This window comes from Myxocyprinus asiaticus, chromosome 6 (assembly GCF_019703515.2).
Source record: "Myxocyprinus asiaticus isolate MX2 ecotype Aquarium Trade chromosome 6, UBuf_Myxa_2, whole genome shotgun sequence".
Taxonomy (NCBI): Eukaryota; Metazoa; Chordata; class Actinopteri; order Cypriniformes; family Catostomidae; genus Myxocyprinus; species Myxocyprinus asiaticus.
In genome coordinates, this window is record NC_059349.1 from 22677456 (window position 1) to 22697861 (window position 20406).

The following is a 20406-nucleotide window of genomic DNA, read 5'->3' on the forward strand; positions in this document are numbered from 1 at the left end:
AAATTTATAAGTGTGTGTGAGAGAGAGAGAGAGTGAGAGAGAGAGAGGTAGAGAGAGAGAAAGATGTATTTTTTTAGTGCTGTCAGTTGATTACAATTTTTAAATCATGATTAATTGCATAATTTTTTGAAGTTAATCATGCTTTATCTCAGGTTTTAAAAGTGCTGACATTTGACTAAATATACTTATTTTCCTGTCAAAATTCATTTATATCCTTCTTAGGAAAGAAAACAAAATGTCTTGGTTACTGATGTAACCTCTGTTCCCTGATGGAGGGAACGAGATGTTGTGTCAATGTAGCAGAGCACTTTTATACCCGTATGTCCGGGGCGGAGAGTGGCATGCAAATTCCACTCACCAATTCTCATTGGCCTTTTCTATTTTAAGCAAAGGTGATTGGGGCTCTCAAGATCGAACCCCTAGTGTCACTACATCGACACAACGTCGAGTGAGTGAAAGACAGGGAACAATATGTAACGATATGTTTTTTTAACATTTTCCAAACAAAGCCTTCCACAGTATAAAGATAGAAATGCACTAAAATAGCACCAATTCAAGTAACATTAAACATTTCCCAAAGCATAAGTGTGAGGTTGACTAATAAAGAACTAGTCTCCCCATAGGTTGTATTTTCATTGCAATGGCATTAAATCTCTTAAACTCTCATCCTCCACAATATTAATCAGCCGGTAGACTGCTTTGCTACAGCAATCGTGAAGCCACATTCATGATTCGCGTAAGGGCGTAAGCGCCAGTGTCAGGCGCCACTTTGAACTCCACATGAAAAGCGCATGCAGACAACGTCTCTGTGGCAGTGGGGGCGTGGTCAAGCGTCCGTCCGGAGAGAGAGAAAGCGGTAAGGGCGCTTGCACCTGAGCTAGACTGTTTAACACCTGGCTCTAATTCCAGTGAGCATGGGGAGAGCGGCATATAAACAGCCACCCCACCAGCAGCAGTGAGAGAGAGTCTGGCACAAGGAAGGCCACGGTGCTACAGAAGCTATTGTGCTTAATCTATTGTATTTGTGAAGCTGATGTGATTTAATTAACTATGTACCTGTGAAGCTGATGTGTTTAAGTGACTACATGCCTGTGAAGCTGATGAGTTTGTGAAACTGTAAAGCACTGAAGTGGCCGATTAAAACTCTTACCTGAACCTGTAAACCCCGCTTCCCTGTGTTCTCCTTCCCTTCTGCCTGTGAAGCAGTGTCACACTGGTGTTGAAACCCGGGATAAAAACTGAAGTACGCCCCATGGAGTCTTCCCAGGTGGCCGAGATCCTCCAGTCCCTCGCCAGTATGCATCAGTCCAACAAGAAATCCCTGCTTGAGCTACGCCAAGACCAGGAACGGTGCTTCTTTGAGATCCTACGAGCTCAAGCAGAGGACGCGATCTGGAGCCTCCTTGGCCAGGAGAAAGAGAGAGCCACGACCCCGGACCACCGCAGCCAACTGCCTCCCCACACATTCCTGAAGATGGGAGCCAAAGACGATGCTGAGGTTTCCTCGACTTATTTGAGAGAACCGCAGAGATCTGGGGCTGGCCGCGTGACTAGTGGGCGGCCAGGCTCCTCTCATTGCTGTCCGGGGAAGCTCAGCTTGCCGCCCAACAGTTGCCGGCGAATAATCTCCTGGCCTATGATGATCTGAAAAAGTCTATCCTGCAGCGGGTGGGTCGTAGCCCGGAACAGTATCGCCAGCTGTCCCGGACCTTGAAGCTGGGGAAGACCGACCGCCCATTTGCTTTTTCCCAACGGCTCCGAGACGCGTGCCGGAAATGGCTGCTGGCAGGGAATCGTGACGTCGGGGGAGTGATCGACCAGGTGGTACTGGAGCAGCTGATTCATCGACTGCCACCGGGGACAGCAGAATGGGTCCAGTGACACCACCTGGCGTTGCTGGAGGAAGCTGTCCAGCTTGCAGAGGACCATTTGGTGGTGTACCCGAGGGTGGAAGAGCCATCCCCTCTCTCTCCCTCTCTTCCCCCTCCCCCTGTGTCTCTCCCCCTTCCCTCTCACTCTGCTCTTTCCCCAGAGCCTGTTCCTGCCCCGCGGAGGTGTGGAGCTCCACCACCGAGGCCAGTTCCCCGCACGAGGAAGTGGAAACCACCCCCTACCTCTACAGTGCCCCGCCGCTCTCCCCCTCGCAGGTGCGGGCGTGGCGCCTGGGCCAGTCTGTGGAGTTGCGGGGATCCGGGATTAGTGCCCTGTGATGGAGCTGGGAATGGTGGTCCGGATCCCTGACACTCCGCAGGCTGCCACCGATCAAACCGGAGCGTACCGGATACCAGTAAGTGTCAAGGGAGGTACTTACAAAGCATTGGTGGACCCGGGTTGTAATCAAACCACTATCCACCAACACTTGGTTCAACCTGAGGCTTTGGGCACAGCTAAAATGGTGAGGGTGAAGTGTGTGCTTGGAGATATTCACAACTATCCTGTGGTGACCCTCGTGATTAAATTTCAGGGAACAAAACAGAGTGGAGGCCGCGGTAAGTTCCTGCCTCACCCATCCGCTGATGAGATGTGAAATGTGTGACGCTCTGGCAGGGGAGGCGGAGCCAGGGCCGTCTTCGTCAGCTCCACGTCAGGATGACGTGGGGGGGGGAGGTGAGGCTGCAGCCCCGCCCATCCTCAGGGAATTTCCCAAAGGGGATTTCCTTTGGAGCAGTCGCGAGACGAGACCCTCAAGCACGCCTTTGACCAAGTGAGAGTGATCGATGGTCAACAACTCCAACCAAATGTTGCACTTTCATATCCTTATTTTGCAATTATAAACGAGCGGTTGTATAAAGTGACGCAGGATGCTCAAACAAAGGAAGATACAACCCAGCTCTTAATACCGCGGAGCCGTCGGGAAATGGTTTTCCAGATGGCTCATTATAACCGCATGGTGGGTCATCTAGGGGAGAGAAAAACACTGAACCGCTTAATAGCCTGTTTTTATTGGCCAGGCATTGGCGGCGATGTCCTCAGGTGGTGTGCGGCATGCCGCGAATGTCAGTTGGTGAATCCACCGGCCACCCCAAAAGCGCCATTGCGCCCCCTTCCGCTGATCGAGGTCCCCTTCGAGAGAATTGGAACGGACCTCGTCGGGCCATTAGAGCGGTCAGCACGCGGACATCGTTTTGTATTAGTCCTAGTGGACTATGCAACGCGATATCCGGAAACAGTGCCTCTATGCAGCATCCCAGCACGTAATGTTGTGGAGGCACTCTTCAAAATAATCTCCCGGGTGGGGATTCCGAAAGCAATCCTCACTGATCAGGGCACAACCTTTATGTCACGAACACTACGCAAGCTTTACAAATTATTGGGCATTAAGTCAATTCGCAACAGTGTTTACCATCCACAAACAGATGGCCTGGTCGAGCGATTTAATAAAACCCTTAAAAATATGATTCGTAAGTTTATGCACGAGGATACTAGAAACTGGGACAAATGGCTTGATCCTCTGTTATTTGCAGTACGAGAGGTCCCACAAGCCTCCACGGGATTTTCCCCATTCGAGCTGCTATATGGGCGGTGCCCGCGTGCCGTGCTTGATGTCATACGCGAAGCTTGGGAGGAGGGACCTTCAAACAGTAAGAATGAAATTCAATACGTTCTTGATCTTAGAGCAAAACTCCACACCTCGGGGCAACTAACACAGGAGAATTTGCTCCAAGCTCAAGAACGACAGCGCCGGCTGTATGACAGGGGAACTCGGCTGCGGGAATTTGCACCAGGAAATAAAGTACTCGTATTACTCCCCACATTGAGCTCCAAATTACTCGCCGAGTGGTAAGGACCCTTTGAGGTCACATGACGAGTGGGGGATCTCGATTATGAGGTAAAGCGAACCGATAGAGGGGGCACACCTCAAATTTATCACCTTAACCTCCTGAAATTATGGAGGGAGGCGGTCCCTGTGACACTGGTTATGGTAGTTCCAGAGAGGGCGGAGCTCGGGCCGGAGGTGAATACGAAACACAATCATTTCACTTGCGGAAACCACCGCTCACCGTACAACTCGCAGAGGTTGTCAAACTTCAACAAGAATTCGCAGATGTATTTTCCCCTCTACCGGGTAGCACGAACCTCATCCAACACCATATCGAGACCGAGCCGGGGGAGGAGGTACGTAGCCATCCCTCCGATTGCCCGAGCACAAAAAGAAAATTGTCCGGGATGAACTGGATGCAATGCTTGATATGGGGGTAATAGAGGAATCCCACAGCGATTGGTCCAGCCCGGTTGTTCTTGTTTCTAAGAGTGACGGGTCTGTACGTTTCTGTGTGGATTATAGAAAAGTCAACACGGTGTCTAAATTTGACACCTACCCAATGCCTCGTGTTGATGAGTTGCTCGATCAATTGGGCACTGCTCGATTTTATTCGACACTGGATTTGACAAAGGGTTATTGGCAGATCCCCTTGACACCAATTTTCCGTGAAAAAACAGCTTTCTCCACACCGTTTGGATTACACCAATTTATGATGCTTCCGTTCGGTTTGTTTGGAGCCCCGGCTACGTTTCAGCATCTCATGGACCGAATTCTCAGACCGCATTCAACTTACACCGCTGCATACTTGGATGACATCATCATTTACAGTAATGATTGGCAGCAGCACATGCAACATCTGAGGGCAGTTCTGAGATCGCTGCGACGGGCCAGACTCACAGCAAACCGGGTGAAGGTACAGTATCTGGGGTTCCACTTGGGCCATGGGCAGGTGAGTCCCCAAATTGACAAGACTGCGGTGATTGCGGCCTGCCTGAGGCCCAAGACCAAAAAGGGGGTGAGACAGTTCCTGGGGCTGGCTGGCTATTTTAGGAGATTCGTGCCTAATTATTCGGACGTCACCAGCCCGCTGACTGGTCTCACTAAAAAGGGAGCTCCAGACCCGGTCCAGTGGACGGAGCAGTGTCAACAGGCATTTATGCAAGTGAAAGCCACGCTTTGCGGGGGGCCGCTTTTACATTCACCCGATTTCTCTCTCCCATTTGTCTTGCAGGCGGATGCTTCAGGCAGAGGGCTGGGGGCCGTATTCTCGCAAGTGGTGGAGGGGGAGGAGCACCCAGTCCTGTACATTAGCCGTAAGCTCTCGCTGAGGGAGACTAAGTACAGCACCATGGAAAAGGAGTGTCTCACCATCAAGTGGGCGGTCCTCACTCTCCGGTACTACCCGTTGGGGTGGGCCTTCACCCTCTGCTCGGATCACGCCCCACTCCAGTGGCTCCACCACATGAAAGATACCAATGCGTGGATCACCCGTTGGTATCTGGCTCTTCAGCCGTTTAAGTTCAAGGTGGTCCACAGACCGGGAGCGCAGATGGCTGTCGCCGACTTCCTCTCCAGAAATGGGGGGGAGTGGTAGGCAGGCCGGATGCCTCCCCAGCCTGAGTCGGGCGGTGGGGATATGTGGCAGCGGGGGCGTGGTAAAGCGTCCGTCCGGAGAGAGAGAAAGCTTCCCCATGTTCTCCTTCCTTTCTGCCTGTGAAGCAGTGTCACAGTCTCATTCTGCGTTTTTATGAAAGTTAACACTTGCCGTGCTTCTGTGGTAATTGAAATGTGCCTTCCTTAGGCTGAAAAATACTTTTTCTGTCACAAGTTCTATCTGGGCTTTTTTGTACAGCAAATAGTCAAGAGCTCCTTGCCCCAGCATTATATCACTGACACAGATGGGAGGGGCATGTCGTTCCACCACAACTGGTAAATTAAATTCTGCATCTTTAACTCAGATAATGCCAAAAAATGCATTTTTACCGTCTTGTATAGCTAATGCACATGCACATCCTCACGTTGATTGACAGGCGAAATCTGTACCTAAAAGGTGATTGGCTATTTTACCTGTAAGGTGGGACTTCTTTTCTACATCCGTTGACCGTTGGCTGCCATTGGGCATTCCAATTTCTCCTATTCATTTGAATAGAATTGGCCTGTCTCTGCTTAAAAGTCTCTGTTTTGACAAGCAGCAAATGTTCATGGAACAATGATGTCACTTGACGTTACCAACAAACAGTCCTTTAAATGGTCTATATAGTTTACTATTTCGTGTGTCGGCCATTTTGTAGAAGTGTTCTGAGTGAACTACTTGTTCCCTACATTCGTTCACTCATTCTTACCCACAATGCACTCTGATTTTGAGTGTACATCGGATGTACACTTGCTGACGGTTTATTGCCCATATTCCACTGCAGGGAGAACTGACGAGCTGGAAGAGGGAGCGCGTGCAGGAGAAAGTGAGAGCGAGCGTGAGACGCTAGTTTACAGCTTCCTTTATTCCCGCAATGTTTTATTTAATACTGACTGTATTGTTTTACTTTTTGAAAAATATTACTTGGTTAAAATAACATAATAAAATGTAGTGAGCCAAAATCACACAGATACATTTTAAGATGTATAATTTATTTATAAAGATGATGTTATGATGTGGAGTTATATTTTTCCGTTAAGCTTAAGAACACTTTCTTCACTAAAAAATTAACTGAGGTAATATTTCTCATATATAACTCAAGATGATATAACTCAGGAGACTGCAAACAGTGGCAATGATAATTTAGAGGATGATTCAAATATTTGGTTTTCACACAGAGGTAATGACAACTTCAGTTCTGTTTTTTGGTCATATGAGGGTGTTATGTTCCCATAGTTTTCTCATCTCTGCGCCCAGAAACGCTACCCAGGTTGATTCGGAATTTAAAGATACTAGATACTAAAACATAATAAGTAAATACAATAATGTACGTATTATGTATTTAATTCAATTGATGTAGTTTTAATTAAATCATTATGAAAAACTGACAAACAGAATGAAGATTTATTGTATTAATATGCCATCTTATTTAAGAATAACAAGTATTATTATTATTATTTTGCAAAGTAATGTACATGTAATATAAAAGTACATATGTGATGAAGTCAGCTCCATCACTTTCTTCGACACTCTGTGGATACATCATCATCCGAATTCACTCACTCGTTGCTGATATAGAGCATTCACTGTCATTCACTATAATAAGAATGAGTGAACGATTTCAGACACAGCCAGGATCACAGTTGTGTGCGTGTTGTGAAGTGTGCGTCAGTGTAATGACTCCGGGTGGACACATCAACACATTACAAAGGTTCCGCCCTCCCAACCAGTGTTTATACTGGTTTATGCTGTATTAACGGTGAATGCGTTAATCGCGATTAAGAACAATTAACACGTTAAATTAATCGCATGCTTTAACACATTTATTTTGACAGCTCTATTTTTTTTTAACAGTTGCAGCAAAATTTTGTTTTGAGCTGCGCACAAATTTGTTAATTTATGTCTTGTTGAAAGTTTATTTTATTTATTTTTTATATGTTTTATATTTTATTTAATTTTTTATTATTATAATTATTCATATTATTATAATTAATATTACTGGCCCCTTATTTTATTTTTATAATTATTTCTGTTATTATTTTTTTATTTTTCTTTATCCTATCACTGCTTTTGTTGTGTGTATTAATGTTTTGGTAATACTGTATTTAAACACAATCATGCCATGAGAGAGAGAGAGAGAGAGAGAGAGAGAGAGAGAGAGACACTGAGAGAGATAGAGAGAAAGAGGGTAAGCAAGACAGGCTCCATCTTTGAGAAGCATAGGAATCACCCTGTTATCGCTTTAATAACACTGTGCTGAGGTAACTGAGCCCATCCAACAACACTGGCAACACTGCCTCTCTAGGGACCCCCATCACTGTGGAAACTGTCAATCATCAACTGATCCGAGGAAATTAAAAAAAAAGAGAGAAGGGGGAGGGGTCCGGTTCAATGTAGCATCACCTTCCTCCACGCACCACATTTTTTCTCCTTCAGTCGCAGGTGTGCCGCTAACCTCTCGCAAGTCTGTCACGCTCATGAGGCTCACAGAGAACGTGTTTGCAGGGCTGAAATGTGTGAGCCGATGTAATTTGACATCATTGCGGTGGTTTTGTTATTCATTACGCTTCTCTGAGTATTAATTTAATCCAGAATGTGTGCGCCCATAACCCCTGACCACGAGCCAGTCACACGCCGTGATAAGCTCGTCCAAACACACACTTCAACGTTCCCTGAAGTGTGCTGAGCGCAGGAGATGCTGACCCGTGCGGGTCACAACACGCTGACGAGGAGCGTTGGGGAAAAATGGAAATTGTAAATAGTAAATGGGGATAATGGCTGTTGTGAATAGCCGTGACCTAACCAAAAACGATGAGCATCATCAATGAGAGTCTTGCTGAACTATTCTGCATGTAAATTACATTCATTTCACTGGATATGTGACAGAAAGACAGAGAAATAGTGAGAGAGAAAGAGAGATAGGGACAGAGGAATATGCTCTGTTCCAAAAAATAGTGAGCTGCAGCAATTTATGGCATCATATAGCCACACTCCTGACATGTAGGGTGTTCCAAAAGGTAGATCTTAATTAAGCTGCCTCCTAAGATACTTTCTTACAGGCAAATTCTAAAGATCTGTTCACATCACCAGCGTCACACAGCAACAGAGCGACAGGATGTCATTCATATTCAATGAAAGAAAAGCAACTTCTGGCAACACGAGCAACAGCAACCGCTGGTGACAACATGTGAGCTTGTGAGCGACAGACAAAGTTGAGAAAAGTTTAACTTTATGCAAATGACGAGAGACATTTGAGAAGGTCTACCAATGAAAGTGAAGACAGTGGAGCTCACATCATCCGTCTCCCTGGTGTCGAGTGCGGACAGATAAGACGGAGAAGTTACTGTGAGCAATTTTATTGTTTTATATGATTTGTCTGTAACCACATATTTGTTTAAATAAAAAAAGATTTAAAAATCTGTTTGTATTCTGAATGAGTTTGATTCATGCATTGATAGATCGGTCATCTCGTTAATGATATGATGTAATGAGCACTGCTGTATTTTATATAAAAATTATTTACCCTGCATTATGTTTCTATTATTATAATTTCACCAATAATGTTAGAGCGACAGCAGTAGAAACGTCCACTAGCGACTTCACAATACAGGGACTAGTGATATCATTTGACAATGTCGCTTGCGGTGTGAACGGGGCTCATCATATTTATCTTTCACAGAGAGGGCAATCCTAAAATGCACTGTGGCAAGCTCAGTTAAATAATATTTTCAAGCGGAGGAAGAGGCAAAATAAATGTTTTAAAATACATAAATCAAATGTATATATATATATATATATATATATATATATATATATATATATATATATATATATAGTATATATATTGTGTAGGTCCCCCTCGTGCTGCCAAAATAGTGCCAACCCGCATCTCAGAATAGCATTCTGAGATTCTATTCTTCTCACCACAATTGTACAGACCGGTTATTTGAGTTACCGTAGACTTTGTCAGTTCAAACCAGTCTTTCCATTCTCTGTTGACCTCTCTCATCAACAAGGCATTTCCGTTCACAGAACTGCCCCTTACTGGATATTTTTTGTTACTGGCACCATTCTGAGTAAATCCTAGAGACTGTTGTGCGTGAAAATCCCAGGAGATCAGCGATTACAGAAATACTCAAACCAGCCCATCTGGCACCAACAATCATCCATGCGATTATCTAATCAACCAATCGTGTGGCAGCAGTGCAGTGCATATAATCAAGCAGATATGAGTCAGGAGCTTCAGGTTCTGTTACTATAGATTGTACTTTACTATTACTGTAGACTGTGTAATCTGCGTATAGAGAGTAGTGGAACTGCAACTCTGTACATATCATAAATGGATCATTCCTACAATTCTGTGAAATTCCGGCTTTGAAACTTTTGAAAAATAAAACATACTTACAGGTTGTGATCCTGAAGCGCCAGATTGTCCCAACAAAGTGGGAACTGCACCATCTTTCAGGAGTAACAGTCTTGAAAATCCGGCATTGGTTGTGGTTGTACTGCTACATAATTAAAATAAATTTTAACCACTGATTCTTCAATTTGTCTGCCTTTGTAAGTCCAAACAAAGAAGTTCTGCTTTTGCAGTGAAGAAAACAGCATCTTCTCGACATGGCGACAACACTAACCCAACTCATCCTGGCCTCTGCTATAACTACCTTTGTTTGAGGGCGGGCCAAAGTAGCCCTTAGGCGGGCATTATGCAAATGTGTTACATAGTGATGTAGATACTTTATGGAAGAAATGGCTGGACTACAATCCAGCAGTTTCTTGTAGTTCTTGAGCAGTGTTGTCTGTGGGAGAGATTAACTCCCTTTTGCATGGACTTTGTGCTTTGTTACTTTGCAGACCTTCTACATGCAAAAAGAGCTATGTTACACACTAAAGGAAAGGTAAAATCCCCAAAAGCATAATAGGTCCTCTTTAAGAAAATCCTATTTTTGCATATCATCTCTAAAAGAAGAGAAAAAAAAAAACAAAAAACAGGCAAAACAGTGTCTTTAAAACTGGGCAAGGATTAAGACATTGGGCCTCCAGAGAAAAAGCCAATGTAGTGGGGTTTGGGGGATCTTCTACCAAAAGATTAAAATATTTCAATTTGTTCATCAGTTGAGAGCACTTTGTTATAAATATTAAAAGGTAAAATCAACTGTTCATTTTGAAGCTGAAAGACAACATTCCAGTATTTGTGTTTTGAATATTTTTAGATACTCAAGGAGCATAGGAGGCCTTGTGACTATTAAGGAAATATATTGTTTGGGGGTTCAGGGGTATCCCCTGAGAGAACATTTAGCGCTAGGGGTTTGCGCTAATTGGTGACCGCTGTCCCAGGCCATTGTCCGATTCACATGAAAATTGGTGTACATCTACAGACCCTCCTGACAAAAAGTTATCGATACGTCAAATCGTCACGAAGATATTAGCGATTCAGTTTCTTCGGTAGAACGCAATTTGATTCATCATCTACTCATTGCAAAGGCTAAACTTAACAAAACCCAGTACACATAGTCAGCAGGCCATGTTGAGGATGCACGCACATTTTCGTTAAATTCTGCCCATAGGGGGCACTACAACAAAAAAACTGCCATAACTCTGCAGTCTTTTGTCCACTAAGTTTAAATTAAATATGCACCTTATTTGTTTCAATGCTAACATATCCTTAACATATCGATTCGACAAATCAACCAAAATGGCTGTCAGCAGCCAATCAAATTTCAGCACCTAATAACTTGAATTGTGAATGGCCAATGGTCTTGAAACGTATTATACACAAGAAGGGTCTGTACACAAAGCTGTGTGTAAAGACAGAAAACATGTGCTGATTGTCACTGATCGTCTGTGTAAAGCAAAAGCTGATATTTCACACAACTCACACGAAAGGTATGTTTCAGGTCAATTTCTCTCGATTTGTGAAACATTCTCAGCAGTTTGGGTGTGTGACGCTAAAAGCCGGGACAAACGGCATTGTGTATGGATTTCACTCAAAAGGCGGGATTTAAAATTTTACGGGACGATTCCTTATTTTACAGGACGTTTGGCATATTTTGTTAATTAATTTCACCTGATACTGCTTCAGCATGAGGGTGACTCTCTCCACTCACTGTCATAAATTCCCTCAGTCGATGATGGCGGTGACAACGGTTGTCAGGGTCGGGGAATGGTAGAATTCAAGTGATAATGCACCAATTACAACAAAGAATCTCCAGTTTCACAAAACAGCATCCAATACAGTTAAAGGGAAACTAACACGACAGTAGATTATGGACTTCTGAAGCAGCAAAACAAGTGGGTATACCGAGGGTATACGCAAATACTGATCCTTAGAAGTTGTTATACGCAAACAGTCCTGGGAAAAAAGTAAGTATATGGCGTATACGTGCGTATGGCCACGACTATACCACTGATACAGTGGCATGCAAAAGTTTGGGCACCCCTGGTCAAAATTTCTGTTGCTGTGAATAGTTAAGTGAGTAGAAGATGAATTGATCTCCAAAAGGCATAAAGTTAAATATGAAACATTCTTTTCAACATTTTAAGCAAGATTAGTGTATTATTTTTGTTTAGCACAATTTTAGAGTGAAAAAAAGGAAAGGAGCACCATGCAAAAGCACCCCAAGAGATTTGAGCTCTCAGATAACTTTTACCAAGGTCTCAGACCTTAATTAGCTTGTTAGGGCTATGGCTTGTTCACAATCATCGTTTGGAAAGGCCAGGTGATGCAAATTTCAAAGCTTTACAAATACTCTGACTCCACAAACCTTGTCCCAACAATCAGCAGCCATGGGCTCCTCTAAGCAGCTGACTAGCACTCTGAAAATTAAAATAATTGATGCCCACAAAGCAGGAGAAGGCTATAAGAAGATAGCAAAGTGTTTTCAGGTAGCCGTTTCCTCAGTTCGTAATGTAATTAAGAAATGGTAGTTAATAGGAATGGTGGAGGTCAAGTTGAGGTCTGGAAGACCAAGAAAACTTTCAGAGAGAACTGCTCGTTGGTTTGCTAGAAAGGCAAATCAAAACCCCTGTTTGACTGCAATAGACCTTAAGGAAGATTTAGAAGACTCTGGAGTAGTGGTGCACTGTTCTACTGTGCAGCGACACCTGCACAAATATGACCTTCATGGAAGAGTCATGAGAAGAAAACCTTTCCTGTGTCCTTGCCACAAAATGCAGCGCCAGAAGTTTGCAAATGAACATCTAAACAAGCCTGATGCATTTTGAAAACAAGTCCTGTGGACTGATGAAGTTAAAATCTAACTTTTTGGCCACAATGAGCAAAGGTATGCTTGGAGAAAAAAGGGTGCAGAATTTCATGAAAAGAACACCTCTCCAACTGTTAAGCACAGGGGTGGATCGATCATGCTTTAGGCTTGTGTTGCAGCTAGTGGCACAGGGGAAAATTTCACTGGTAGAAGGAAGAATGTATTGAATTAAATGCCAGCAAATTCTGGAAGCAAACATCACACCATCTGTAAAAAGTCTGAATGAAGAGAATGGCTTCTACTACAGTATAACGATCCTAAACACACCTCAAAATCCACAATGGACGACCTCAAGAGGCGCAAGCTGAAGGTTTTGCCATGGCCCTCACAGTCCCCCGACCTTAACATCGAAAATCTGTAGATAGACCTCAAAAGAGCAGTGCATGCAAGATGGCCCAAGAATCACAGAACTAGAAGTCTTTTACAAGAAAGAATGGGTGAAAATCCCCCAAACAAGAATTGAAAGACTCTTAGCTGGCCACGAAAAGCATTTACAAGCTGTGATACTTGCCAAAGGGGGTGTCAATAAATACTGACCATGCAGGGTGCCCAAATTTTTGCTTCGGGCCCTTTTCCTTTTTATTTTTTTTGAAACTGTAAAAGATGGAAATAAAAAAGTAAAATTGCTTAAAATATTAAAGAAATGTGTCATCTTTAACTTTATGCCTATTCACAGCAACAGAAATTTTGAATCGCGGCGGTCTCTCCGCCCCTGCGCGCCCAGCTGTGGCACAAATCCGCCCCCGATGTGACAGTCTCCACTCTTCCTCCCCCGTCCCAGGCTGTTCCGGGGGTGGTCACAAGGAGCCAGGGAAGTGATTCGATGTCCCTGAACTCAGCACGGCTACGGCATGATGGAGGGAACGAGACGTTGTGTCCCTCCTGCCACAATGCTGCACTACCCGCTGAAATGGCCGGGACCTTGTCTCGGCTCCTCAGCACAAAACCTGAATGAGTGGTTGCATACCAGCTCCTTTTATACCCGTATGTTCGGGGGAGTAGTATTGAAATACCACTCGCCAATTTTCATTGGCCTTTTTTCAAAGACCAGAGGTGTTTCGGTCTCCTAAGAGTGACCCCTAGTGTCACTACATCGACACAACCTCTCATTCCCTCCATCAGGGAACGGAGGTTACGCAAGTAACCAGGACGTTTTAAGCAACAGCTGCAGACAAGACAGTTACAGCGACAGAAACGCAAAAATCACTAAGCAATAGAGGATGGCGAAAGGAGCAATCGATGATTCATTCAAGAACAAATGAATGCACTTTAAAAGTGTTGCTTGTAGTGTTAAAAGATAACCGATTGTCAAAAGAATAATTTTTTCAATTTCATCAATGAGTCTAAAAACCTATTATTAATATTAGTATTGATATAACTGAGCTTTTTTGTTCAAAGTCTATTCTTTCCAACAATGGGTAGTAAATGTAACATATGAGTTTTGCGGATGTTTAGGCTACTTACTTGGGCTGGGTTTTGATACAGATTTCCGATTCCATCTGATTCCGATTCACAAGCTCTCGATTTAATTCGATTCCGTTTTCATGTCGATTCACTTCGATTCAATATAAATTCAAATGAAAGAATTTCTCTTCCAGCTAATGCTGTTAAATATACAAAATTAAAAAAATATTTATTTTACTAATTATAATTTTTCATCATTTTGGTCACAATTTACCTTAAAAAAAAAAAAATGAACAAATGCATATATTCAATCAATAAATATGATTTTACATTGCATATATAATTTTTTTGTTAAATTTTTACTGTATAATTGCATAATTTGTATTATTTACAGTTATTTACATTTATTTGCTGAACACATGCTAAAAAACGAAACCGGCTGTTCTGTAAAGAGCGTCTATAAATGAGCGCATATTAACGAGAGAGGACTCGAATGGCTTCTTTACCTCATCCATGCTTAAACCATGATTAAAATTAAATGTTTATTTTTTATTGTTTTTGATCAACAACTAAATGTATAATACAGAAAGGGTATTAAAAGAGAAAATATTCAATGACAAATGGATTGTATGGATCTCGTCTTTGGACACACATTGCACAGAACAACTTTAACTCACAACACGCAGTGAAAAGATCTCGCTGCTGAATACTCCACCACTATACTACACAATTCATTCACTGGTGAGTGAAATCTGAACATTTACCAGCCAGTTGCCAAATATATACATTTTAGTCGCATAGTGCGAAATTTGGTTGCAAGTGCGAGTGATTTCCTCTCATTGTAGAGGGCTGCACATAGAGTAAAAGATTAATCTTGTGATTTAAGAATCCATATCGAGATCGTTCAAATGAAGATTGCGATGCATCGGAAAATCGATATTTTTACCCAGTCCTACTACTTACTGAGCTCAATTTTCATCATCTCTTCAAAAATCTAACATTTACTTTCCTGATCTGTCACATTGACTATGGAAAAGTAGAAATCTTCCCGTAGTAGATGGTTACAACATCAGGAAGTAGTGAGTTAAGTTGCATATGTGCAATAGACCACAGAACATTGTAGCCATCCACAGCTGCTGCCTAATGTCCCTATTATTTTTAATGACAGTTACGCACACAGTCCCTCCCCCCCGCCCCCCATCTCATTGCCGCAATGCGAAAAAGATGTTCATTATGATATTCTCATGATATTCTGTTATCTTAGCAACATGCTAAAGTAAAAAATGTACTGAAATCAATTGCAAATCGTGTCTCCCATGCAGAATGCTGTCTATATGGCAAGTGTATTTGAGATATTGAGTGTTCCAAATCGGTCACCTTAGAAGGTAGGTGCCTATGTAGATTATTAAGGTTGTGGGCTAGTCTGGTAAAAAAGAAAGCAGAGAGCCACACATCCATGTGTAGAAGCGATTGAAGAGGTTAGTGGGAAAAATGACATTGTGCCTCATAATTACACCCCGTAATCTAAAATTAATCTCACCCTTGAGTGAAGCAGGCAGGCAACAAAACTTGAGGAAGTTATTTTGTGCTCAAACGGGCTGTCTCATTGCAAATGATTAGAGAGAAAAGAGATGGCTGATTGCAATGAAAAGAACACTACAAAAAGCCATTGTCATCTGCCTGCGGAGCAACAGAGAGGAGGGAGGAGAGAAGAATGAAGGCCTTGGAAAATCTTCTATTGGAGTGATTCTATAACACAATTACTCGTGAAGCAGTTAACATGCACAGAGCAAATGTGACTCGAATTTCTGAGAGACAGAAAACGAGAGAAAAAGATTGTACCTTTATAGAGGATTATGCTACAAAAAGTATGAAACAAAAGTAATGAATCACATTATTAGAAAACTTCTAGAGGAACAAGAGTGAAAGAGAGAGAGAGAGAGAGAGAGAGAGAGAGAGAGAGAGAGAAAGAGAGAAAGAAAGAGGGAGAGAGATAAAGACAATAGATATCACACGGAGAGCTGAAAGTGAACTCACATTTTTGGGGAAGTCTGCTTTGAGTTCAGCCACGCTCTTGCACCAGTAGGCGGCTGTTTTCTCACTAATGAGCTCGATGTTGAGGAAGGAGCCCTGGCCAGGACCGAAAACGTGACCTGAGGTGGTCCCACGCACAATTCGTGGTGACACATTGGTCACCAAATCCTGCAAGAGAGAGAAAATTTGTCAATGTTAACTAAACTGCAATTAGCAGAGAGAGAACATAATCTGCCATCGGTAAACTGAATATTTATCAAACTTTTTTTTTTTATCCCCTTTTCTCCCAATCTGAAATGCCCAATTCCCACTACCTAGTAGGTCCTCGTGGTGGCGCGGTTACTCACCTCAGTCTGGGTGGCGGAGGACAAGTCTCAATTGCCTCCGCTTCTGACAGCATGTGCAGGCTCATGCTACCCTCCGCGATCCACGCACAATTTACCACGCACCCCATTGAGGGCGAGAACCCCTAATCGCGACCACGAGGAGGTTACCCCATGTGACTCCCTATCAACCGGGCCAATTTGGTTGCTTAGGAGACCTGGCTGGAGTCACTCAGCACGACCCGGATTCGAACTCGCGACTCCAGGGGTGGTAGATATTTATAAAACTTTAAGGAATAAATAAATAAATTAAAAGATTTTTCCTTTGAAAACCTAACACATCTATAAAGGGACATTTCACTCAAAAATGAAAATTCTGTCATTACTTACCCTCATCCAAAATGACTTTCCTATATCTTAATTTTGATTCTGCTTTTGATTCATACAATGAAAGTGAATGGAGACTGAGGCTCGCAGTCCCTTACATTGTGCTTAACATCTCCTTTTGTGTTCCACAGAAGGAAGAATATCATAACAGTTTGGAATGACATGGCTTGAGTAAATAATGACAGAATTGTCTTTTTTTGGTGAACTATAGTTTACATTTTCTTTATTATAACATCAAACTCCACAAATACCATGCATTTTTTATGATACAATCATCAATCAAACATATTTCAACTTTTTAAGTCACAGTTAGGAGAAAACTATGATAAATGAATTGATAAAACCATGGGCCATTAGTAAGAGTAATTAGAATTAATTTGCATGTGTTAATTAGGAGTCACACAATTTAAAACAATTAAGATAACAGACCATGTTACCTTCACGAGTTTTCTGTTTGAAACATCTTCAAAATTATTTGTATGAATACATTTGAATATAGTTATTATATATATAATTATTTTGAAGATATTTATTATATAACTTCATAATTATGACAGACTGAATATGGTTTGTAGTGTAACTGTAGGACCTTCCCATCACAAATGCCTGTGTGATAAGCTTCTAAATGTATTAAACCTTTCAATGATTTTGTTGCCTGTGGTTTTCCATCTGTTTTAATATAACATCTGACATTAAAGCTAATGGCAGGAATGTAATCACAGGGCAGTATACATCACTTTAGTTGTCAATGGTGAAGGCAGCTATGAAGGTAGCCAGCATAGTCGTGACTATGGAGATATATGGATAAAATGTCTGGAGGTTTCTGAGACGTGTGAGGTAATGGGACAGTAGTGGAACATGCAATCTAACAGAAATAAACACACAATCATGCAATTAAAGGAATAGTTCATGCAATAAAGAAAATGTTTCACAGAAGGAGATGTTAGGCAGTGCGGTGAACAATCGGACTAGATGACATTCCAGGAGCCAGCTGTCCCTAACTGTCAAGGCAAAGAAGAGTGGCACCATTTTTATTGGATCATGGCAGGACCAACACAAACAAATGCCAAGCACAGCCATCAGATAAGCTGCTCGGACAACTGCCAGACACCCCTCAGAAGGCAGGAAAAATCTTCCAATACATTGGAAAAGACTCATCGGGCCATGAGTGGTTTCTTAGCAACATCTTAAACCCCCATCATAAGGTTTGACCTAACACCAGAGTTGCGCTAAGGACCATACAAGTTCTTCAAGACCTCTCGAAGCTGCATTAACTTACCATGTGGCAAAAGTTGAAACAAAGAAGCCACAAAGACAAATCTTTACACACAAACTTCTACTCCTAACATGGACACCAACTGCAACACATCCACTCTATGTTTGTTCACAGATCTGTTTATGTAAATTGCAGTTGTTCAGTTAGCACAATAGTTCACACAAACTGAACTATGGTGGTATAAATTAATGCATGCGTAATATTTAATCTTTCAATATCATGTCTGGTCTTCACATGTATCTTCAGAAAAATGCCAAGAGTATTTTTGAAGAGGTTAGGAAAAGGTTCAATGCATAGATGAGACTATAAAGACATTGTTCTAACTATGTACTTTAAAATATGCAAATGTTTCACACAGAGAAGGGAGGGTGAGCCACACTGTGTGGGCGCCCTCCGATCTCAGCAACCAATCATAACCCTGAAACAAGAAGCACCAAACTGAAATCTCCTCCTCATCAGGAAGGTATAAAACTATCCTCTGGATGACCACACCTTTGTCCTGAGTCCCTGTCCAGAGGGTCATTAACAGGATACACTTCTCAAGACAAAGGTGTTTTAGTCCCCGTTCAGAGGGTCATTAACAGGATGCACTACTACACTTCTTCGTTCTGAGTTCTCAGCTGTTCGACTTCGGGAGCAATAACAGAATAATAACCAACATTCTGAATCTCTGGCCTGAGTGGTAGGAGATGTAACAGAATACAAACCATCCAATATGCAAAGTCTCCACTTCACAGAGAGAGAGAGGATAACAGATCACCCAATATTCTCAGTGTCCATCCAAGAGCCAGTAGAAGATTGACCAAGTACCAAGTCTCACTACAAGAGACTATTGCAACAGCAAGTTCAGAATCCCTATCCCAGGGAGATAACTACAACGACAAGGTTTAGCTCTGGCAAGCAAACCCTCTCTTCAAGTTTCGTGCATCTACGTGTTCCAGATGATGAATCTTGCACCGACATATGAATTGTATATCTGCATGTTCCAGATTGCAAGAACCCTCTCAGTGCTTCCAGGAGATCAGCATTCCTCTGCTCCTTCATGTCCAAGGCTGTTGAAACAGAATCCAGCTCCTTCCACACAGTAACGTGGCCCTGAGCCCCAGTGGAAGACGTCGCCATCACCAAACTCATCGATCGAACAAGGAGAACGTAAATATCACTACCAAACCTCTTTCCAGAGGCCCTGGAATTAGTGTATACTATCAGTTTATGATTTTCTAATTTTCTTTAGATTACATAACCTGTGTATCAAATGTCTAGCAAATAAACTGAGTTATTTGTTTAAATAGAAATAAGGTTTTCACCTTATTAATGAACAGAGAAACAGCTATTTATCTTTCCATAAGATAATATCATACTTTGCCATTGCTACATCCAATTCAACCACTTGCATCTTTGCATCCTATGCACTTTTATTTGCCTATTCATTTATATTATTTATTAACATAGTAGTTTTTGGTAATTATTCTTGTTTATATTTTTGTAAATATTTCTCATTTTATTACAACTGTGTGTTCTTGTGTTGATGATACAGAAGAGCTCTAAAGAGTTAGGCTGCTCTCGAATCCTTCAGATTAATCAGATGACCAACTCTAATTTACATAATTGTAATTTATTGAATGGTCCATTTGCATCATTCTTTTACTGTTAAGGTGAAACTCCTTAGCTGGTGCCCCGAGGGTGGAGGGAGGGGCCGTCTGATATTAATAATGACACACACATACAACTTAAGTGAAGTGTGATTAAAAATCACCACATATTTTGGTGTCTTGTGTGAGGCCCAGTTCATTTCAGTTGGTGCCAGGGTGATTCACTACAGTAGTATGTTAGCTTCAGTCACTATTCACTTTCATTGTATGGAATAAAAGTGAATTGGGACAGAGGCTAACATTCTGTCTAACCTCTCCTTTGTGTTCCACTGAAGGATACACAAATCTGGTTTTGAAACAACATGAAGGTGAGTAAACAATTACAGAACTTTCATTTTTGGGTGAACCATCCCTTTAAGTCACATGAAAACATGAAAACCACAATGTTACAAGCGCAGTTTCACAGAGAGACAGAGACTAGCTCATTGCATATGTGGAAAAACGAAGTGTCATAGGCACAGAAATATATAAATTTAACAGTGCTGTCAGTCGATCATTTTTTTTTTATTGCGATTAATCACAGATTTGGAAAGTGCTGAAATTTTACTCTAAATATACTTCTTTTCCCGTCAAAATACATTTATTTCCATCTTAGGAAAGAGAACAAAACAATATGTAACAATATAATGCTTTATTAACATTTTCCAAACAAAGCCTTCCACAATACAC

The 20406-nt window shown here is 42.2% G+C and overlaps 1 protein-coding gene across 3 annotated transcripts in view; it reads right to left on the minus strand.

Annotated features, from left to right (window-relative positions):
- LOC127442398 (dihydropyrimidine dehydrogenase [NADP(+)]-like) overlaps nt 1-20406 on the minus strand; it is a 297161-nt gene that overhangs the window by 126794 nt on the left and 149961 nt on the right. For all 3 annotated transcript variants that reach the window (XR_007897477.1, XM_051700403.1, XM_051700404.1), the window contains exon 14: nt 16103-16267. Coding sequence is in view for 2 of the 3 variants with exons in the window: in XM_051700403.1 (XP_051556363.1) it covers nt 16103-16267 (165 nt within the window). In the remaining variant the exon portion in view is untranslated. The remainder of the gene's footprint in view (nt 1-16102; nt 16268-20406) is intronic.